General features: G+C 48.5%; 1 protein-coding gene and 1 non-coding gene across 2 annotated transcripts; both read right to left on the bottom strand.

The window, feature by feature from the left end:
* Positions 1–945: 945 nt before the first annotated feature.
* Positions 946–1,020, bottom strand: TRNAI-GAU (transfer RNA isoleucine (anticodon GAU)). Its single transcript has one exon. It is a non-coding gene; the product is annotated as a tRNA-Ile (tRNA).
* A 1,647-nt stretch (positions 1,021–2,667) lies between these two features.
* Positions 2,668–16,942, bottom strand: FDPS (farnesyl diphosphate synthase). Its single transcript, XM_056853009.1, has 10 exons — positions 16,912–16,942; positions 14,054–14,209; positions 12,751–12,891; positions 10,317–10,397; positions 9,700–9,822; positions 8,469–8,557; positions 6,335–6,407; positions 5,217–5,294; positions 4,193–4,327; positions 2,668–2,868 (listed from the first exon to the last, which is right to left on the bottom strand). Exons 2-10 carry the CDS (start codon positions 14,192–14,194, stop codon positions 2,668–2,670), a joined length of 1,062 nt encoding a protein of 353 aa, XP_056708987.1. The 5' UTR covers positions 14,195–14,209; positions 16,912–16,942.
* Between the last annotated feature and the right edge of the window lie 2,729 nt (positions 16,943–19,671).

Here is a 19,671-nt window from a genome sequence, read left to right on the forward strand (position 1 = left end):
TTCTCTACCATTTATGGAAGAATCAAACTGGCTTACAATCACCTTCCCTTCCCCACAGACACCCTGTGAGGTAGGTGGGGCTGAGAGTGTGACTAGCACAAGGTTACCCAGCTGGCTTCAGGCGGAGGAGTGGGGAAACTAACCCAGTTCACCAGATTAGCATCCACCGCTCGTGTGGAGGAGTGGGGAATCAAACCCAGTTCTCCAGATCAGACTCCACCGCTCCAAACCACCGCTCTTAACCACTACACCATACTGCCACACAGTTGTTCCCTTCCGTTTTTATCTTGCAGCAACCCTGCAAGGTAGGACAGCCTCAAGGTCACCCAGTGAACTTCACAGCCATCTTCTGGGTGTGGAGTAGGGGGTCACTGTGTGTGTGTGTGTGTGTGGGGGGGGGGAAAGTAGTTTGGAATTTCCTGCATTGTGCAGGGGGTTGGACTAGATGACCCTGGAGGTCCCTTCCAACTCTGTTTCTATTATTCTACTCCTTATGGCTGCCAAGGCAAGCATAGGAAATGGAAACACAAGAGCCAGAAGAGTGGCTGAGCAGGATTCCCAGAGAGAAGGCAGTATCTTCCTTCCTCCTCTGTGGAATTAATTATGCAAATCAGCAGAGACACTCATTAACATGATACTTTGCTGCAGGGTGTGCTTAAAAAAATAATTTGGGTTAGTTTTGAGAGGGGGAATTTTAAATGTCTCTTTTCAAAGTTCACAGAGCCGGGATAAAAGAGTTCGAGAAAAAAGATGCAGTGACCCGGATGGCCCAGGCTAGCCTGATCTCACCAGGTAGAAGCTAAGCAGGGTCAGTCCTGGCTAGTATTTGGATGGGAGAGCACCAAGGAAGTCCAGGGGCGCTGTGTGGAGGAAGGCAATGGCAAACAATCTCTTGGGTCTCAGGCAGGGTTCTTTCACATCACCTACTTGCCTAGTCCCTTTAACTGGAGATGCCAGGGATTGAACCTGGGACCTTCTGCATATCAAGCAGATGCTCTACCACTGAGCCACAGTCCCTCCCCTCCCTGATAGTCTCTTGCCTTGAAAAGAAGAATAAGAAGTTGGTTTTTATATGCTGACTTTCTCTACCACTTAAGGCAGAATCAAACCGGCTTACAATCACCTTCTCTTCCCCTCCCCACAACAGACATCCTGTGAGATAGGTGGGGCTGAGCGAGCTCTTAATAGAACTGTGACTAGCCCAAGGTCATCCAGCTGGCTTCACGTGGAGGAGTGGGGAAACCAACCCGGTTCACCAGATTAGCATCCACCACTCTCGAGGAGTGGGGAATCGAACTCGGTTCTCCAGATAAGAGTCCACCACCACAAACCACCGTTCTTAACCACTACACCATGCTGGCTCTCCCTACAGGGTTGCCCAAAGCCAGCTGTGACTTGACTGCATTTTTCTCCTGTGTGTAAAGTGCCACCGTTTTTCAGAACTGGAAGAGGGCAAGCGGCCCCTGAAAAAGACCTGGTTCCCACTCCTTCCGAAAGCAGGTTTACCAAACTTAGAACTCAGACCACAGTCCACCCCCTTCCACCGAACCATGTGCAATAGTCTTTGTTAGACAATCAAGGTTTTAAAAAATAATTTATTACTAACAAAGCTTTCCTTCAGCTTGAATGCCTCATTTTGCCGGAGGCCCTAACAAAGAGTAAGACACACATGCACAAGCCCCCCCCCCCAAATAAACCAGTGTCATTCCCAGCCGCTCCTCAGGAACAGATGAGAGAATCAGCTAGACCCCTGCTGCCCCCAAGGATGGACAGTAGCCTGCTTATTTTGGGAAGGGAACTCCCTCAGACAAGATGGATGATGAAAAGAGGGGACTACATCTCCCCGACTCAACAACGCTTACCCAGTAAGGAAGAGGGGAGAAGACCCCCTACGTTCAAGTAAAGACCATGCCTGCTTCCCCCCCCTAAAAAAAAAAGGAAGGAAGAGGCAGGAATCTAATGGAAAATGGAGGCACAGATCCAAAGAGAAAGAAAACCTACTAGCCTTTATTCCCTTTCCGGATATGGGGGGAAAGCCCTGGAGGACCTGTTTCGTCAGAGGGTGGCTTATTCAGATATGAAAGACAGTTGGCGCTCTGGATGTGAAAACACACGCTCCTGCGCTCCAGGAAGAGGAGTCGGTTATTACCGTTTTGGAGAGTGTGTAAGATGGAGAGAGAATGCCCACTGCGGCTCAGGGATGAAGCGGCAGGCCAAACCCGAGCCCTGGCTAGCGAACAAAAACTGGATCCTCTTTCGAGCACCTTTCACATCTCACCTTCAGCCTTAACGCAAAACAAAACAAAAGCCAAAAACTAGCTTTAAAGCTTCCACCCTCCCGCCTCTAATGCCCTCCTCAGAATTCCCAAAACAATATTCCCAGCATAAAGACAATCCTTGGCAAAAGATCCGTTCCAAGGATTTCTAACAGCTCAACAAATCTCAAACCGGTTACAGTGTAGACACGGGCTTACGGAACGACTCCGGGACTAGTTGCTCCCTCCTGAGCACAAAGAGTCCTTTTTGGGGTGAGGGGGGGGGTTCTCCACCCCCTTCTAGATTACCCCAAGAGCTTAACCCCCTCCCCCCCATTGCACTAAGTGAGGTCTCGAGTCTTGGCTGAAAGAGGAAGCTGCCGGTTGGCTTCCTCTCTGACGGACCGGGCAGTCACTTCTGCCGCTTGTAGATCTTCTGGGCCAGGCCAAAGAAAATCTGGCTGGGCAGGCGGACAGCGTGCTCATTAATGAGGGCCGAGAGGCGCTGGTAGCTGCTCTCCTCGTACTCCAGGTAAACGGCTTGCAGGCCCAGATCCTCGTAGAGCTGTTTCACCCGGGCAACCTTGTCCAGATCCTTCTGTCCATAATTCTCCTTAAAAAAGAAAGACTGAGGTTAAGCTACGCTGGGCTGCGTTAAGCACACGAACAAGCCTCCTCTTCCTCTCTGCACTTCTCCCACTGCTGGCCTTAAATATAGAAATATAGAGCTGGAAGGGATATCAATGGTCATCTAGTCCAACCCCCTGCACAACACAGGGAATTCACAGCTATCACTCCCTCTACTCCCCCAGTGACCCCTGGTGTAGTGGTTAAGAGCGTTGGTTTGGAGCGGTGGACTGATCTGGAGAACCGGGTTTGATTCCCCCACTCCTCCACATTAGTGGCAGAGGCTAATCTGGTGAACCGGGTTGGTTTTCCCACTTCTACACATGAAGCCAGCTGGGTGACCTTGGTCTAGTCACAGTTCTCTTAGAGCTCTCTCAGCCTCACCTACCTCACAGCGCGTTGGTTGTGGGGAGGGGAAGGGAAGGTGATTGTAAGCCAGTTTGATTCTCCCTCAGGTGGTAGAGAAAATTGGCACATAAAAACCAACTCTTCTTCTTCTCTATGCCCAGAGGAAGGCAAAAAAAAACCCTTCAAGGGTCCCTGGCCAATCTGGCCTGGAGGAAAATTCCTTCCTGATCCCAAAATGGCAATCATCGGCATTACCACGGGTATGTAAGAAAGGGCCATGACAGCCAAGCACTGGCTCATCCCATTCTGCCCTCCCTCTCACGATCTGTCTAAGTTCACCGAATCAGACTTCCTGGGCTTTTTTTTAAACTTCATTATGGGTACGATCTAACCTTGTAATTTCTGAGGGTGCGGGTGAGGGTCACCAGGAGTACGTAAATCTATTGCTGCAACCTTAAGGGCTAAAAAAGGGTAAAGTTCCCCTGTGCAAGCACCAGATCATTCCTGACCCATGGGGTGACGTCACATCCCGACGTTTACTAGGCAGACTTTGTTTACGGGGTGGTTTGCCAGTGCCTTCCCCAGTCATCTGCCCTTTACCCCCAGCAAGCTGGGTACCCATTTTACCAACCTCGGAAGGATGGAAAGCTGAGTCGACCTTGAGCCGGCTACCTGAAACCAACTCCCGTCCGGGATCGAACTCAGGTCGTGAGCAGAGCTTGGACTGCAGTACTGCAGCTTACCACTCTGCGCCACGGGGCTCCTCAACCTTAAGGGCTAGGAGCTTACTTTTTTATTTTAACCACATGAAACCAGAGACCTAAGTCTGCATAGCCGGAAGCGATCCCTGCATTTGTGAAGGGCAATCGCTGAATATGCTCCACTCTGCCCACAAGGCGCATATTTCACAGTCTGTGAGCAGAAGGGGGATACCTTCCTCCCTCCCCACCTGCAGGACTTACCTCTAGCAGGCGCCTCTGCTCTGGGGAGGCCAGTTTCAAACACTCCACTACCAGCCAGCTGCATTTGTTGTCTTGGATGTCGGTCCCGATCTTGCCAGTCACGCTGGGATCCCCAAAGCAATCCAGGAAGTCGTCCTGCAGGCAGAGGGAGAGGGTGAACTAACCCTTGGCGGTGGCAGCAGCAATACGCCTGGCATACCCCCTCCATTAGGGGAGGAAGGCCCTTGAACAAATCTATGGCGAGACCACCCTTGGAAAACTGTGTACAGTTCTGGTCACCACGCCTAAAAAAGGCTCTTGCAGAGCTTGAGAAGGCGGAGAAAAGAGCAACCCAAATGACCAGGGGACTAGAGCAACGGCCCTATGAGGAGCGGTTAAAATGCTTAGGGCTGTTTAGGTTCCGCAGGGCCTGTAAAACGGAGCTATTCCGCCAGGCCTATAACTGAGGACAGCTGCAGAATGACCCATCTTTACTGCCCTCCCCATCCCGCCCCCCACTTTGAAATCTGGGGGGCTGATCAGCTGACATTTATTGCTGCGGCACCTAGGTATAGTTCGGCCATCTGTTTAGGGTTTTAAATGGTTTTTAATTATTATGGTTTTAACGATGTACTTGATCTATATTGGATGCATTTATGTTTTAATTATTGTTAGTCGCCCTGAGCCTGGTTCGCTGGGGATGAGGGCAGGTTATAAATTCGAAAAATAAATAAAAATAAATAATAGGTTGGAAAGAAGGTGGTTAAGGGGAGACATGACAGAGGTGTATAAAATTATGCATGGTGTGGAGAGAATGGACAACCTGGGCCATCCCCGGTCAGAGCTCCAAGAAAACTATTTTTCCTTAAGGTTCTAGCCTTAAGGAAAATTTGAAAGCATCTGCAGAAGGTTTCCAGATTCCGCATTGTTCACCCCACTGAACCTCGATGTCCTGTGGCCCAAATCAGATGCCATCCAGCGCATCAGCTTCCCAGCAGACCAGAGATCTCCAAGAGGAGGCACGGGGAAGACGAGAGGGACACACCTGGATCTGAAAGAACTCCCCCATCTCCAGCAGGATGGTCCTGGCGTGAGCGTGCTCTTCTTCGCCATCAATGCCTGCCTGAAAAAGGAAAGAGAGACCGGCTTGGTACAAGGACTGGGACCGCAGCTGCCGTGAAAGGGGTTCTCAGAGGGCATGCCAAACTACAGTTCCCAGGATTCTTTGGGGGAAACGGGAAGCCACATCAGCTGTATTAAAAAAAACAACTTACATACATCTGTAGCCTGGGAAGCCCTTACAAACAGCAGCTTCACCCAGGCCATCAAGAGGAAACATTATTCGGCAAAGAGCTGAACATTATCTTCTGATTTGGGGACAATCAACCCTGCCTCCTTGGGACACCCCAGAACCCCTCACCCATTTGTGGCCCCACGTCTCACCTTCCATGAGGGCCCTGCTTTGGCATGGAAATAGAGTTACCAGGTCCCTCTTCGCCACTGGCAGGAGGATTTTGGGACAGAGCCTGAGGAGGGCGGGGTTTGGGGAGGGACTTCAATGCCATAGAGTCCAATTGGCAAAGCAGCTATTTTCTCCAGGGGAACTGATCTCTATCGCCTGGAGATCAGCTGTAACAGCGGGAGATCTCCAGCTAGTACCTGGCGGTTGGCAACCCTACATGGAAACTTGCTCGGTGACTTTGAGCCAGTCACACACTCTCAGCCTAACCTACCTCACAGGGTTGTTAGAAGGGCAAAACGAAGGAGAGGAGAACGATGTAAGCGGCTTTGGGTGTCCATTTAAGAAGAAGAGTTGGTTTTTATACCCTGATTTTCTCTACCTTTAAGGAGTCTCAAAGCGGCTTATAATCACCTTCCCCTTCCTCTCCCCAGAACAGGTACCTTGTGAGGTAGGTGGGGCTGAGAGACTTCAGAGAGAACTGTGACTAGGCCAAGGTCACCTAGGTGTACTTCATATGGAGGAGTGAGGAAACCAACCCAGTTCACCAGACTAGAGTATGCGGCTCATGTGGATTGGGGAATCGAACCCGGAGGATTGGGGAATCGAACCAGGTTAGAGTCCACCAATCTTAATCACTATACCATGCTGGGGAGAAAGATGAGATATAAAAGTAGTAAGTCAAATAAGGCCCCTTTACTCACCATGTACATAGCAGCAGCCACGGGTAGGTAGAATGAATAGAATGCAGTCTTGTATTTAACAATCGTCTTGTACCTGCCAGGGAGGGGATCCACAATTCTGATTAGCACAAACCATAAAGCGCAGTTTCTAGCTTGGAATCATTTATTTATTCCATCTGCACACATTTGGGCAGAAGAAGCCAACAGTTCTAGCATGACCAAGCAACAGAACACACCCTGGGTCTCTACGGGTTGGAGGTAGTTTGGGTTCTCAGTGGCCTCCCATTTAATTCTATCCAGTTTCAAGATGGGAAAGGGGGGGAGACAGCTTAGTTTGCTGACAACAGAGCATATTTTAAAAGGTATTTTGAACGCATATGCATGTTGAACACATGAAGCTGCCTTCTACTGAACCAGACCCTTGGGCCATCAAAGTCAGTATTGTCTACTCAGACCGGAGCAGCTCTCCAGGGTCTCAGGCAGAGGTCTTTCACATCACCTACTTGCCTAGTTCCTTTAACTGGAGATGCCGGGGATTGAACCTTGGACCTTCTGCATGCCAAGCAGAGGCTCTACCACAGAGCCACAGTCCCTCTCCTATTTATTTATTTTTACTCTTAGAAGAAAAATAACATTTGTCTGGGAAAGGCTCAAAAATGATCGGGCAGTGAGTTTTTTTTTTTTTTAAAGGATGTCATCTGGGAAAGGGAGCCTTCATTGTTTAATCATGTGGATTAATCAATTAAATCTGCATTAGTTTGTGCGAAAAAACTTAATAGTTCTAACCCCCCCCCCACATATTTTGCATTTTGACGAGGTACTCACAGATAGCAGCAAGCATCTTCTGAGGCACTCCCTAATCTTCTTCACCCACAAGGGAATGCTTCTAAGAGGTTGACTGCATGGGCATTGTCTTAGAAGAGGCATTTCCTCTTTTTTCTGTCTGGAGAGAATGCCTCTTCTGAGGTGGGACCTCCGCTAATAAGTACTAGCACCTGTGGGGACCATGCATCTCCTAAGATACTGCTTGCTTTCCGCAACTTTAAGCACTTGTATTAATTTTTTATTTTTAAACCCAAGGACCAACTGGAACGCCTTTTTAAGTAGGTTGAAAACAGTTAAAGAAGAAAAAGAGTTGGTTTTTATATGCCGACTTTCTCTACCACTTAAGAATCAAACCAACTTACAATCCCCTTCCCCTCCCCACAACAGACACTGTGTGAGGTCGGTGGGGCTGAGAGAGTTCGGAGAGAACTGTGACTAGCCCAAGGTCACCCAGCTGGCTTCATGCGTAGGAGCAGGGAAACAAACCCAGTTCACCAGATTAGCGTCCACCGCTCCAAATCACTGCTCTTAACCTTTGTGTGTGTGTGTTAAATGCTGTCGAGTCGCTGCCGACTCATGGCGACCCTATGAATCAAAGTCCTCCAAAATGTCCTGTCTTTGACAGCCTTGCTCAGATCTTGCAAATTGAGGGCCGTGGCTTCCTTTCTAGGGTCCATTCATCTCTTGTTGGGTCTGCCTCTTTCTCTGCTGCCCTCAACTTTTCCTAGCATGACTGTCTTACCCAGTGACTCGTCGTCTCATGATGTGGCCAAAATACGACAGCCTCAGTTGAGTCATTTTAGCTTCTAGGGTCAGTTCAGGCTTAACCTCTACACCATGCTTAAACCAATCAACCACACGCAGAAATTAAAGGATATGTATTGCTCTAATCCCGTTTACTAAATATCAGTATTAATGTTAAATTTTATATTTTAAGATAATTGAAAGTTTATTTAAATTTAAATCTACATTACTATAATGGATTAGAAATTAAATACAAAGGGAAGAACAGGTATATAAAAAAGATAGAGGGGGGAGGGGAAGTCAATATTGTTAGGATTATATACAATGATTGAAAAGGTAATGTTTATATTACAAATGTATGACATTGGATGATTGATGAATATGCTGTAACTAGAAAACAATTAAAAAATTATATAAAAAAACCACACGCAGAAACGTTGATGTTTTCAATCGTTATTGTTTCTGTCGATCTTCGCACCCATAGATTCTCTTCGATAGTACTTTTAAGGCCCAGCGATGCACCACTCTGCCATGGAACGGAGAGAGGTTTTCACCTCTCTCTTCCGCCAACCGGTTGTCCCCTCACCTCTGTTCCGTGAAGCGGTTCAGGTCCACCTGGGCCTGGGGTGCCGTGATGAGGTCCAAAGCCTGGCCTAGCTCGGTCTGGTGCGAAGTCTGAAGGGTGGGGGAGAGAGCACAGGACAGGGAGAAGAAGGACACATTCCCATGCAACCTCAATACCATTTATGGAGAAAAGAGGCCAAGAAAGGGCCCAGGGTCGTTCAGCGGGCCACATGGACAAGGGGGAGGATTTGAACCCGGGTCCTCCCAGCTTGTAGCCTGACACTCTAACCACTACAGAAGACTCTTGCGCCTCTAAGGTGCAAATTATGGTTTATCCATTGCTTCTGAACTGAACCAGTGCCTCTTTGTATTCCTTCCCAGATACAGAGCAGCTGCCTCTTGGTAGGAAGAGGAGGAAGGAGAGGGATGAGAGGGAGGGAGAAGAAGAGTTGGTTTCTATATGCCAACTTTCTGTACCACTTAAGGGAGAATCAAACAGGCTTACAATCACCTTCCCTCCCCCCCCACAACAGGCACCCTGTGAGGTAGGTGGGGCTGAGAGAGCTCTGAGAGAACTGTGATTAGCCCAAAGACACCCAGCTGGCTTCATGCGGAGGAGTGAGGAAACCAACCCAGTTCACCAGATTAGCGTCCACCACTCATGTGTAAGAGTAGAGAATTGAACCCAGTTCTCTAGATTAGAGTCCACTGCTCTAAACCACCGCTGTTAAGCACTATGCCACATTGGAAGAAGAAGAGTTGGTTTTTATACCCACTTTTTTCTTCCTTCAGGAGTCTCAAAGCGGCTTACAATCACCCTACCTTCCGATTCCCACAACAAACACCTTGTGAGGCAGGTGGGGCTGAGAGAGACCCAAAAGAATTGTGAGTAGCCCAAGGTCACCTAGCTGGCTTCGTGTGGCAGAGTGGGGAATCAAACCTGGTTCTCCAGACTAGAGTCCGCCGCTCTTCACGACCACACCATGCTGGCTCTCAAAAGGCTTTGACCTGCCATTTTCGGGGGTGGGCACACTCCCTGTGTGGCAAAAGCCTAAGAATTGGTGGGCAAGAAACACAACTATCCCCTTTCGCCCACCCACCCCAACAGCAATCCACAACCCTGGATCTTCTCCCTCTCTCCAAGAAGGTGGAAGCAGTTCCCCCCACAACCAAGATGGAGACTGTTGACAGGTCGCAGCCTTGCCCTCCAAAGGCAGCACAGAAGAAAGGCGGCTGACAAGACCTAAACCCACCTGGAGAAACAGTTCCAGCAGGTTGAGGTAGAACGGCTGGCTTCGGCAGTACCGCTTCAGTAGACAGTAGATGCTGGACTGGATCAGGAAAGAATCGTTCACGGCGTCCAAGCCGATTCCTTCCTGAGGGGAAGAGGGGACAACCAGCAAATAAGCGCAACCCTGCTGGATCAAGCCAGAGGTCCATCTAATCTAGCCCTGTTGCAGAGCTTGAGAAGGTGCAGAAAACAGCAACCAAATTGATCAGGGGACTAGAGCAAGTGCCCTATGAGGAGTGGTTAAAACACTTAGAGCTGTTTAGCTTGGAAAGAAGGCGGTTAAGGGGAAACATGATAGAAGTCTATAAAATTATGAATAGTTTGGAGAGAAGTGGACAGTGAGAGGTTTTTCTCCCTCTCCTATAATACTAGAACACGGGGTCATCTGTTGAAGCTGGAGGGTGAGATTCAAAACAGATAAAAGGGAGTATTTCTTCACACAACGCATAGTTAAATTGTGGAGCTCCCTGCCCCAGGATGCGGTGATGGCTGCCAGCTTGGAAGGCTTGAAGAGGGGAGTGGCCAGGGATCTCCAGTAGATTGTCATTTGATGAGCATGATGCTCTTTGAGGGGTTTACCTTTTTGTACCAGCAAGGGTGGCCTCGGCGTGTAATCGAAGAGTCCATGATGTCATCTGCCACCAGGAAATAAGCCTGCAGCTGCAGCCAAATCAGACAGAGGCACCGTTTTTACCATCATACGAGAATAATGCTTATCCACAAACATGGTGCTTTACCACATAGGAAGTGAGAAAGACAGAGCTCCCTGCCCCAAGGAGCCTATAATCTAAATTGCAACCGCATTAGAAGAAAGGGACTGGAAGGAAAGGTGAAGGTTAATGGGACACAGTGTGTGTGTGTGTGTGTGTGGGGGGGTCATATATACAAGCACAATTATCCATTGCACTATACAGATTAATTTTACAGCAACAGACTTAACACATGAACACATGAAGCTGCCTTATACTGAATCAGACCCTTGGTCCATCAAAGTCAGTATGGTCTACTCAGACCGCCAGCGTCTCTCCAGCGTCTCTGGCAGAGGTCTTTCACATCACCTACTTGCCTAGTCCCTTTAACTAGAGATGCCAGCGATTGAACCTGGGACCTTCTGCATGCCAAGCAGAGGCTCTACCACTGAGCCACAGCCCCTTCCCTAACACAACTACCATTCAGGAATTAACAGGGCAACGATCATTCCAGAGAGGAAGAAATATTACTCTGGGGCAGAGTGGTGGTTTGGAGCAGTGGACTCTAATCTGGAGAATTGGGTTTGATTCCCCACTCCTCCACATGAGCGGCAGATGCTAATCTGGTGAACAGGGTTGGTTTCCCCTCTCCTACACATGAAGCCAGCTGGGTGACCTTGGGCTAGTCACATCTCTCTCTGAACTCTCTCAGCCCCACCTACTTCACAGGGTGTCTGTTGCGGGGAGGGGAAGGGAAAGTGATTGTAAGCCGGTTTGATTCTCCCTTAAGTGGTAGAGTAAGTCGGCATAGAAAAACCAACTCCTCTTCTTCTTCTTCAAGGTTTTAAACAAATAAACAAGTCAGCAATGGGACTCAACCCGGCACAGGCTCCCATGAGCTGCCTCCCAGGTTCTGGGCATGTTATTTATGTCTCTTTTGCCAGAGATCCTCTGGGAGCTGGGTTAGAAATATGCAGCACACAGTTGCACCAATATACTTAATTAAATCCACACCCTCAACTGGAACAAAGTTTGCAAGGGTAAATTCTCCCAAAGCCTTCCCAAAACATGCAACCCTCTAATCAAGCAGGTGAGTTTCCTAACCACTGTGCCATGTGGAAGGCATGCTGTACTGAGACTCTCCTCCCCTTGCCCCAGGCTTAGATGAGCCTGCCCAGTTCTGGACTCCACTCCCGGTGCTAAGGCAATATCCTGGCTAACAGGAATAGCCACCTCTGACCATATGCGGAGTGCTGTCTCCTCCGCGTTGCGATTATGGCCACCCCACAGGCATCTGATATCAAAGGACCAAAGCCCAGTTTACACGTACATAAAACTTCAGTGATGTTCATTTTATCCTTAACCGATCTGTGCATAATTCGGAACCCAGTACTGAACAGAGAGATAAATACAGCCATTAAATCAACTTGGGATATACCCCTTCAGACAAACGCTCATATGTTTGAGTGCACCCTCGCCAGAAAAGAAAATACACTCCCTCGCCCTGCGAATAGAAAGCTAGCCTCTCAGGGAGACGGGATCGGCCTAGGATTCTTCTGGCGCGATATTATGTTATGTGCATGCAGCTGGCAAAAGCTCTGCATCCACAGTATTGTAGTGTGCTAGGGACAAACTAGAGTAGTACTGAAACATATAAGCTCCTGTAGCTAGAAGTGGTATAGCCCAGCTTGCAGCCAGAAGTGGTATAGCCGTGTCTGAATTAATAAAGTGTAGGAAGAGTATCACGCTTCTCTCCCTCCCCCTCTCCCCCGACTTTTAATACACCACTAACAACTGACGTAGAAACACACCAATGGGCAGGTTAGTGGATTTGTAGACTTCCTTGCCAAAGCTTTACAAAATTGCTCTCACGGTTTAAATGCAAAAGAAAGGAGCTGTTCCTGTTGGCAGCAGAGGATAGGACTCGCAATAATGGGTTTAAATTGTGGGCAGAAAGGTACCAGCTGGATATTGGGGGAGGAATTTACAGTAAGAGTTGTTCGACAGTGGAATCAGCTACCTAGGGAGGTGGTGAGCTCCCCCTCACTGGCAGTCTTTAAGCAGAGGCTGGACAAGCACTTGTCAGGGATGCTGTAGGCAGATCCTGCATTAAGCAGGGGGTTGGACTAGATGGCCTATATGGCCCCTTCCAACTCTATGATTCTATGGGAAGCAAGCTTGGACTTCCATGCTTTCAAAGCAGCTTTCTTCTGTCCCTGAGCCTTGCAGAAGCAACGTAAGCAAATAAGATGTTAATCCGTTTATGTCAGTAAGCTGGGAAACTGGTGTTCAAAAACAATCACAACAACCAAAAAACAACTTACCAGCTCAACGCACCAGCCAACGACCAAGGCCCTCTCGAAGCTCTTCTGATCCTGTTGGCCTGGCCCGGCCAGCTCCCGGAAAGCGGCCACAACCGTCAGACCCCGATTGTATTTCCCACCTACAGCATTGTATTCTATGACCTATTGGGGGGCAGGGGAAAAAAGAGACACATTCAGTGGCCCTTCTCAGTTAAAAATCCCAGCCCTGGGTAAAAGGAGCCCTCTTGTACAGATTTGGGGGTTTCTTAAAAAAACACTATTATGGATTGAGGCCACCTCATCTAATCCTACCTGAAGTTCCTTCTACTCTCTTGTAGACCAGCAGGCATTTAGCTCCAGCGGCAAAGCCGAAGGCAGCCTGAATTACAGCGATGGAAAAAGAGAACGATCGCCTCCACGCCCTCCCTTGTGGAAATCAAAACCGTGACTGATCGGCCACCGTTGGAAAGGCGAGCTTGGATTTGATGGCCCTTTGCTCTTCTCACACACTCCCCAAAACGTCTACCCTGGCATCCTACAGCTGCCCAACCTCAAGCTTTTCTGCTGCTGTGTGAGCCTGGCAAACAAAACTAGAAGGACCAAAGATTCAGAATAGCACCCAACGCCACAAATCCTAATAAGGTAAAGGCAGTCCCCAGTGCAAGCACCGGGTCATTACTGATTCATGGGGTGAACATAAGAATATAAGAAAGGTAATGCCGGATCAGAACAAAGTCCATCGAGTCCAGCAGTCTGTTCACACAGTGGCCAAGCAGGTGCCTCCAGGAAGCCCAAAAACAAGACGACTGCAGCAGCATTTGTCCTGCCTGTGTTCCACAACACCTAATATAACAGGCATGCTCCTCTGATCCTGGAGAAAATAGGTTTGCACCATGGCTGGTATCCATTCGACTAGTAGCCATGGATAACCCTCTCCTCCACGAACGTGTCCACTCCCCTCTTCAAGCCTTCCACGTTGGCAGCCATGACCACAACCTGGGGCAGGGAGTTCCACAATTTAACTACGCACTGTGATGTCACATCACAACGTTTACTGGCAGACTAGGTTTTACGGGGCAGTTTGCCATTGCCTACTGCGATGTTTATTTCTTTTTCCCCTCCACCCAACCTGCAAGCTCAGGGCACCACACAGAGTACTCCCCTCCCCCATTCTGTCTGCACAAAAAACCTGTGAGATAGGGCAGGATGACAGAGAATGACTCTCCCTGCAGGGTTTTTCCCAAATCATGCAGGGATTTGAACCCAGGTCGGGAACCCCCACACCACACTGGTGTCCATTAAGCCCCCCGTCTTCAGTACTCACTTCTTTTAGTCTGGTGACTGCATCACCCACTTCTGGGCTATGGAGCTCATCGTCGGTCAGATCCCTGACAATCTGGGGGAAGAACCCCACAAACTCCTCCTTGGCTGCTACTGGGGCCTCCTGCTTTCCGTTCATGCTCATTTTTCCGCCGGAAATCTAGAGCAGGGGTCGGCAAACTCATTAGTCAAAAGAGCCAAATATCAACAGTACAACGATTGAGATTTCTTTTGAGAGCCAAATTTTTTAAACTTAAGCTATATAGGTAGGTACACTGTTTATTAACTTTATTAACCTAGCACAAGTTGAGCTGAGCGTTTTGTAAGTTCGAGAGAGCTCAGGCGTTCTGGCTTGGTTTCACCTAATCCTTCAATAGCTCCATCCAAGGATTAACACTAATTTACAAAACCCCTCCAGCATGGTGCAGTGGTTAAGAGTGGTGGTTAGGAGCAGTAGACTCAGATCTGGAGAACTGGGTTTGATTCCCCACTCCTCCACATGAGCGGCGGAGGCTGATCTGGTGAACTGGATTTGTTTCCCCACTCCTCCACATGAAGCCAGCTGGGTGACCCTGGGCTAGTCACAGCTCTCTTGGAGCTCTCTCAGCTCCACCTACATCACAGGGTGTCTGTTGTGGGGAGGGGAAGGGGATTGTAAGCTGATTTGATTCTCCTTTAAGTGGTAGAAAAAGTCGGCATATAAAAACCAACTCCTCTTCTTCTTTCCAGAAATCCTAGCCCCATTCAGCCCCTTTCTTCTAACCCTAGCTGGTAAATACCCATATGCCCAGTCACCCATGTGTGTCTGTGTAAAGTGCCTGGTTCCATGTGGGCTTGAGAGAGTTAGGAGTGAACTGTGACTAGCCCAAGGTCACCCAGCTAGCTTCATGTGGAGGAGTGGGGAATCCAACCCAGTTCCCCAGATTGGTGTCCCCCGCTCATGTGGAGGAGTGGGGAATCGAACCCGATTCTCCAGATCAGAGTCCACCACTCTTAACCACTACACCACGCCAGCTCTCTTTCAATCTCCTAGAACAAGTTAATAGTCCACCTCTAGGGAAGCATTTGTACACTGGAAAGAATACTCCCCCCGTTTTCCACATCAAGATGTCAACACGCCACAGATAAAATCACTTTGAGAACTGGCACAGCAACTAAGAAAGTAAGCCAAGAACATTTCCACATCACCTCTTTCAGCTCCCCATCTGTTATAGGATGGGAACAGTACCGGCCTACCTTACAGGGTTGTTTGGGGGATTACAAAGTAGTTGATGTGAAGTGCTTTGAACATTCACAATGCACCATTTTCTTTGCAGGCAACCCCTGTTATACTGCCATTTGAACCATTATCATTAGACCGCTACCATAAATACTTGACTACCACCATATAATTATCATAGTGTTGCAGAACAGGGCAGGGCAGTTGCGGAAATATTTCTTCACTCTAAGTGTAATTGACCTGTGGAACACACTGCCCCCAGATGTAGTAATGGCTGACAACTTTAAAAGAGGACTAAACAAACTGTTGGAAGAAGAAGAGTTGGTTTTTATACCCCGATTTTCTCTCCCTTTCAGGGGTCTCAAAACAGCCTACAATCTCCTTCCCTTCCTCTCCCCACAGCAGACACCTTCTGAGGTAGGTGGGGCTGAGAGTTCAGAGAGAACTGTGACTGGCCCCAGCCACCCAGCAGGCTTCAAGTGGAGGAGTGGGGAAACCAACCCGGTTCTCCAGATTCGCGCCTGCCGCTCATGTGGAGGAGTGGGAATCAAACCCAGTTCACCAGATTAGAGTCCACTACTCTTAACCACTACAACCACAATGACTAAATAGAACTTCCATATTCAGAGGCAGTCAACCTCTAAACCCCATGCTGAGGGCAATAGCCGGCGAAAGACCCTCACCTCCATGCCCTCCTTGTAAGCCTGCCGGGGGCAGCTGATGGCCAATATACGAAACCAGATACTTTTATGTTCTTGTGGTTTAAAACTACACTTCTGAGACTTTCACACAGCCCAAATAATGCACTTTCGATCCACTTTCGCTGCACCTTGATCGTTTGCAAGTGGAGTTTGCCAGTTCACACAGTAAAATCCACCTTCAAAGTGCATTGAAAGTGGGTTGAAAATACATTATTTGGGCTGCGTGAGAGTCTTGGATCATCTCAAAAAATAACAGGCTTACTGCAGGGATAAGATTTCCTGGACACGGGCTGCACAAAACCTTTAAGGCTTTTAAGGTATCACAGAAGTCTGACAGCTTGGCTGCGACAGGCTGCTGTTCTCCTGGAATTTGTTGCGGAACAGCAACTTGCTGTGGTTTTCCTCGCAAAACTTTACCAAACCCACCCGCTGCCACCACTACTGACTGATGCAGACAACCCAGGGTCCTACTGAAGTGCCCACAATAAAGGTATTTTTACCTGTGGCACTATTGGCTGCCCCTGCGTACATAAACAGGTGCAGGCCCTCTGCTGAGCAGCTTTGGCTTTTGTCAAAACCTTCCTTTACTTGTTCGCTCGATTTACCACCCCCGCTTTGCTCCCCAGTAGAGATCTGGAGTGGCTTACATCGCTCGGCTCCCCCCCCCCCCGTTTCATCCTCACGACAACCCTGCGAGGTAGGCGAGGCCGAGCGCGTGCGATCGGCCCAAGGTCGCCCTGCAAGCTTCCCTGGCAGAGGGGGGATTCGAACCGGGGTCTCCCAGATGCTAGTCTTGACCCCCTAACCACGCTGGCTCTTGCTTGCCTCCCCGTAGACTCAAAGAGACCTTGCAAAACAGGTAAATGCAGAACATTTCAGGAGGCGGAAAGAGGGACCCCGAAAGGAGAAACGAGGTGACCGCGGGCCCCTCCCAACCCTCACCTGCTCCTGCTACTCCAAGGCTCCACTCCGGGTTGCCGCCGGCATGAATGTACAGAGACACACACACACAAATTCCCCGGGAGACCACGTGCGTTCTGGGTTTTGTAGTTATTGCGCTTCCCGTTCCCCGTAGGGGCAAGCGCAAGGTGGTTCTCCAAAAGACTACGTTTCCCGAAAGGCGCTGCAAAAGAAGGCGTGCCCCAAACCGGTGGTGGGAAAAAGGACCATGCCTGCGCCACCGCCTGGATTGGCTCTCCCCATCGTATGAGGACGGGCCATGGCGGTCGACGCCAATAGGAAGGAGTGGGAGGAAGGGCTCGACCCCAAGAGAGTGGCGGATTGGCTGATGAGGAAAGAGGCTGAAGTGACGTGATGGAATCCTTTGGAGCTTGGTAACATAACAACTAGGGAGGACAATTGCATAGCAGGGCTGGAGCTGAGCAATTGTTTTTGAAAAAGAGGAAAATATGTCAGCTTCCGACTCACGCAAGGTTCGTCCTCAGACAGACATTAAAGTACTTTTATGTTCGTTCATCATGCACATTTTTTAAAGGTGGCACTTAGAGGTCTCCAAATATTATAATTGATCTCAAGACTACCAAGATCAGATCCCCTGGAGAAAATCGCAGGTTTGGAGGGTAGACTTTATGGCATTATAACCTGCTGAGGCCCCACCCACCCTAGCCAGGCTCCACCCCTAAAATCTACAGGTGTTTTCCAACCCCATCAGATGCCCATTAGGGTAGTGAGATAGCTAGTTTGCAAGCCGTTCACATTCCAGAGTGGCAGTCGCTATGGGGACCAGTGATCCTTGTTTATAAATTATTTGGAATTTGGGGTGTACCATGTAGTGGCCAGATTTACAGATGATATCAAAATATTTTGGATAGTAAAAACAAAAGTGGATTGTGAAGAGCTACAACAGGATCTCTGGAAATTGGACTGGGGCAGAAGTGTGGAAATGAATTTGTGCTGGTAAGGGTAAGTAAGGTAATGCAAGCTGGAACAAAAAAATCCTAACTTTGAATACATGTTGATGGGTTTGAGACCAAGATTGAAAGAGATCTTGGGGTTATAGTGGAAAGCTCAATGAAAATATCAAGTCAGCATTCAGCAGGCAAACTCTATGTCCTTAGGCAGTTCATGAGGGAGGGCATCTTGGCCATCTTCTGGGCATGTAGGGGTCACTGGGGGTGTATGGGGGAGGTAATTGTGAATTTCCTGCATTGTGCAGGGGGTTGGACTAGATGACCCTGGTGGTCCCTTCCAACTCTATGATTCGAGACTGACTGTAAAACGATCAATATCGTAATGCCTTTGTATAGAGCAAAAGTTTGATCACATTTGGTACATTGTCTGCAGATCTAGTAATGTTGCATCAACAAGGTCATTGGCGAGCTGGAAAAAAGCGACCAAGATGGTTAGGGGTTTGGAGCACCTTTTCTATTAGGGAAGGTTGAAGGGTCTGGAACTCTTCAGTTTAGAAATGAGATGACTCTTTTTTTGCTGTCGAGTCACATCTGACTTATGGCGAACCTTGTAGGGTTTTTAAGGCAAGAGACATTGGGAGGGGGTGTCTGTATCACGACCCTGGTATTGCTTGGAGGAATCCCATCCAAACTTGCCAGGGTTGAGGCTGAGAGGGTATGACTGGCCCAAGGAATTGTATAGATATGCAGTTACAGCAGCCAGAGTGGTTTTAGCGGCAAAAAGGAAATAGGATGAAAGCCCCCAATATAGAAGAATGGAAGAGCAAATTGACAGAATATGCTGTGGTGGCGAAAGTAACCAATCTAGTAAATAAAAGACCCAGAGAAAAATTTACTTCAAACTGGAGGCTCTATTATGCTTATGCGAGAACAACAAAAGTTATGAGGAGTCCAATATGGAGGACATCAAAACTGTGTTATTAAAAATTATTGGAGTTCAACTTTTAATAGAAATATGGAAACAGACAATATAATATACTTTAGAATGTATCAGGATTTAAGGGATAGCCACACCCAGAGTAGACATGCATACTTTTGTCAATATAATTAAACAGTAGATAAGATTTGTGAAGTATCACTGTAACCCCCATCCTTTTTTTATGTTCATCCTTTTATTTATTTATTTTTAAAATAAAAAGCATTTTTTTTTAAAAAAAGGAAAAAAACCAAGAGGGAAAAGGGAGGCCAGGCTTTCAGTGTGATTCAGTCACTGTCCTCAGCCATAAGCCTGGCGGAACACCTCCGTCTTAACAGGCCCTGCGGAACTAGGCTAAGTCCCGCAGGGCCCAGGTCTCAAGATTTCATGTGAGTCAGAAAAGGGGAAAGCAGTGCTGGTCAGTACCCCGTGGACTCTAGCAGGGCTGCTCCAGTTTGCCCTTCTTCCTAGTCTCGTGGTCCCAAGCATTTGGGTCTGAGTCATTTGCCTCTCTGAGCCCGGCACAAAACTCCTCATAGCAGGAATTGCTTTGCTCGGCTTCAGTTCATTAACCCTGCCTTTCGGCCAGAATCTCCAAGCCTGCAGAAAATAGTCAATGAAATCCCACCCTCCCAAAACCCAATCAACAAGACTCCCAGGAAAAAGCAACAAAATGGCAGGCGTGGACAAACACGGGAGATTTCGTTCCCTCAAAAGCTCAGGCAAAGCAACGTTCAGAAAGGAGGCACCAGGCAAGCATCTCTGGGAATGTGAGACCCAGCCGCTGCACCAAAGTCTTTCCTCCAGGAGCCGCTTGCTTAATTTCTAAGATGCCAGCATCTGAAGAAGGGCTTG

Source organism: Euleptes europaea, chromosome 7 (assembly GCF_029931775.1).
Source record: "Euleptes europaea isolate rEulEur1 chromosome 7, rEulEur1.hap1, whole genome shotgun sequence".
NCBI lineage: Eukaryota > Metazoa > Chordata > Lepidosauria > Squamata > Sphaerodactylidae > Euleptes > Euleptes europaea.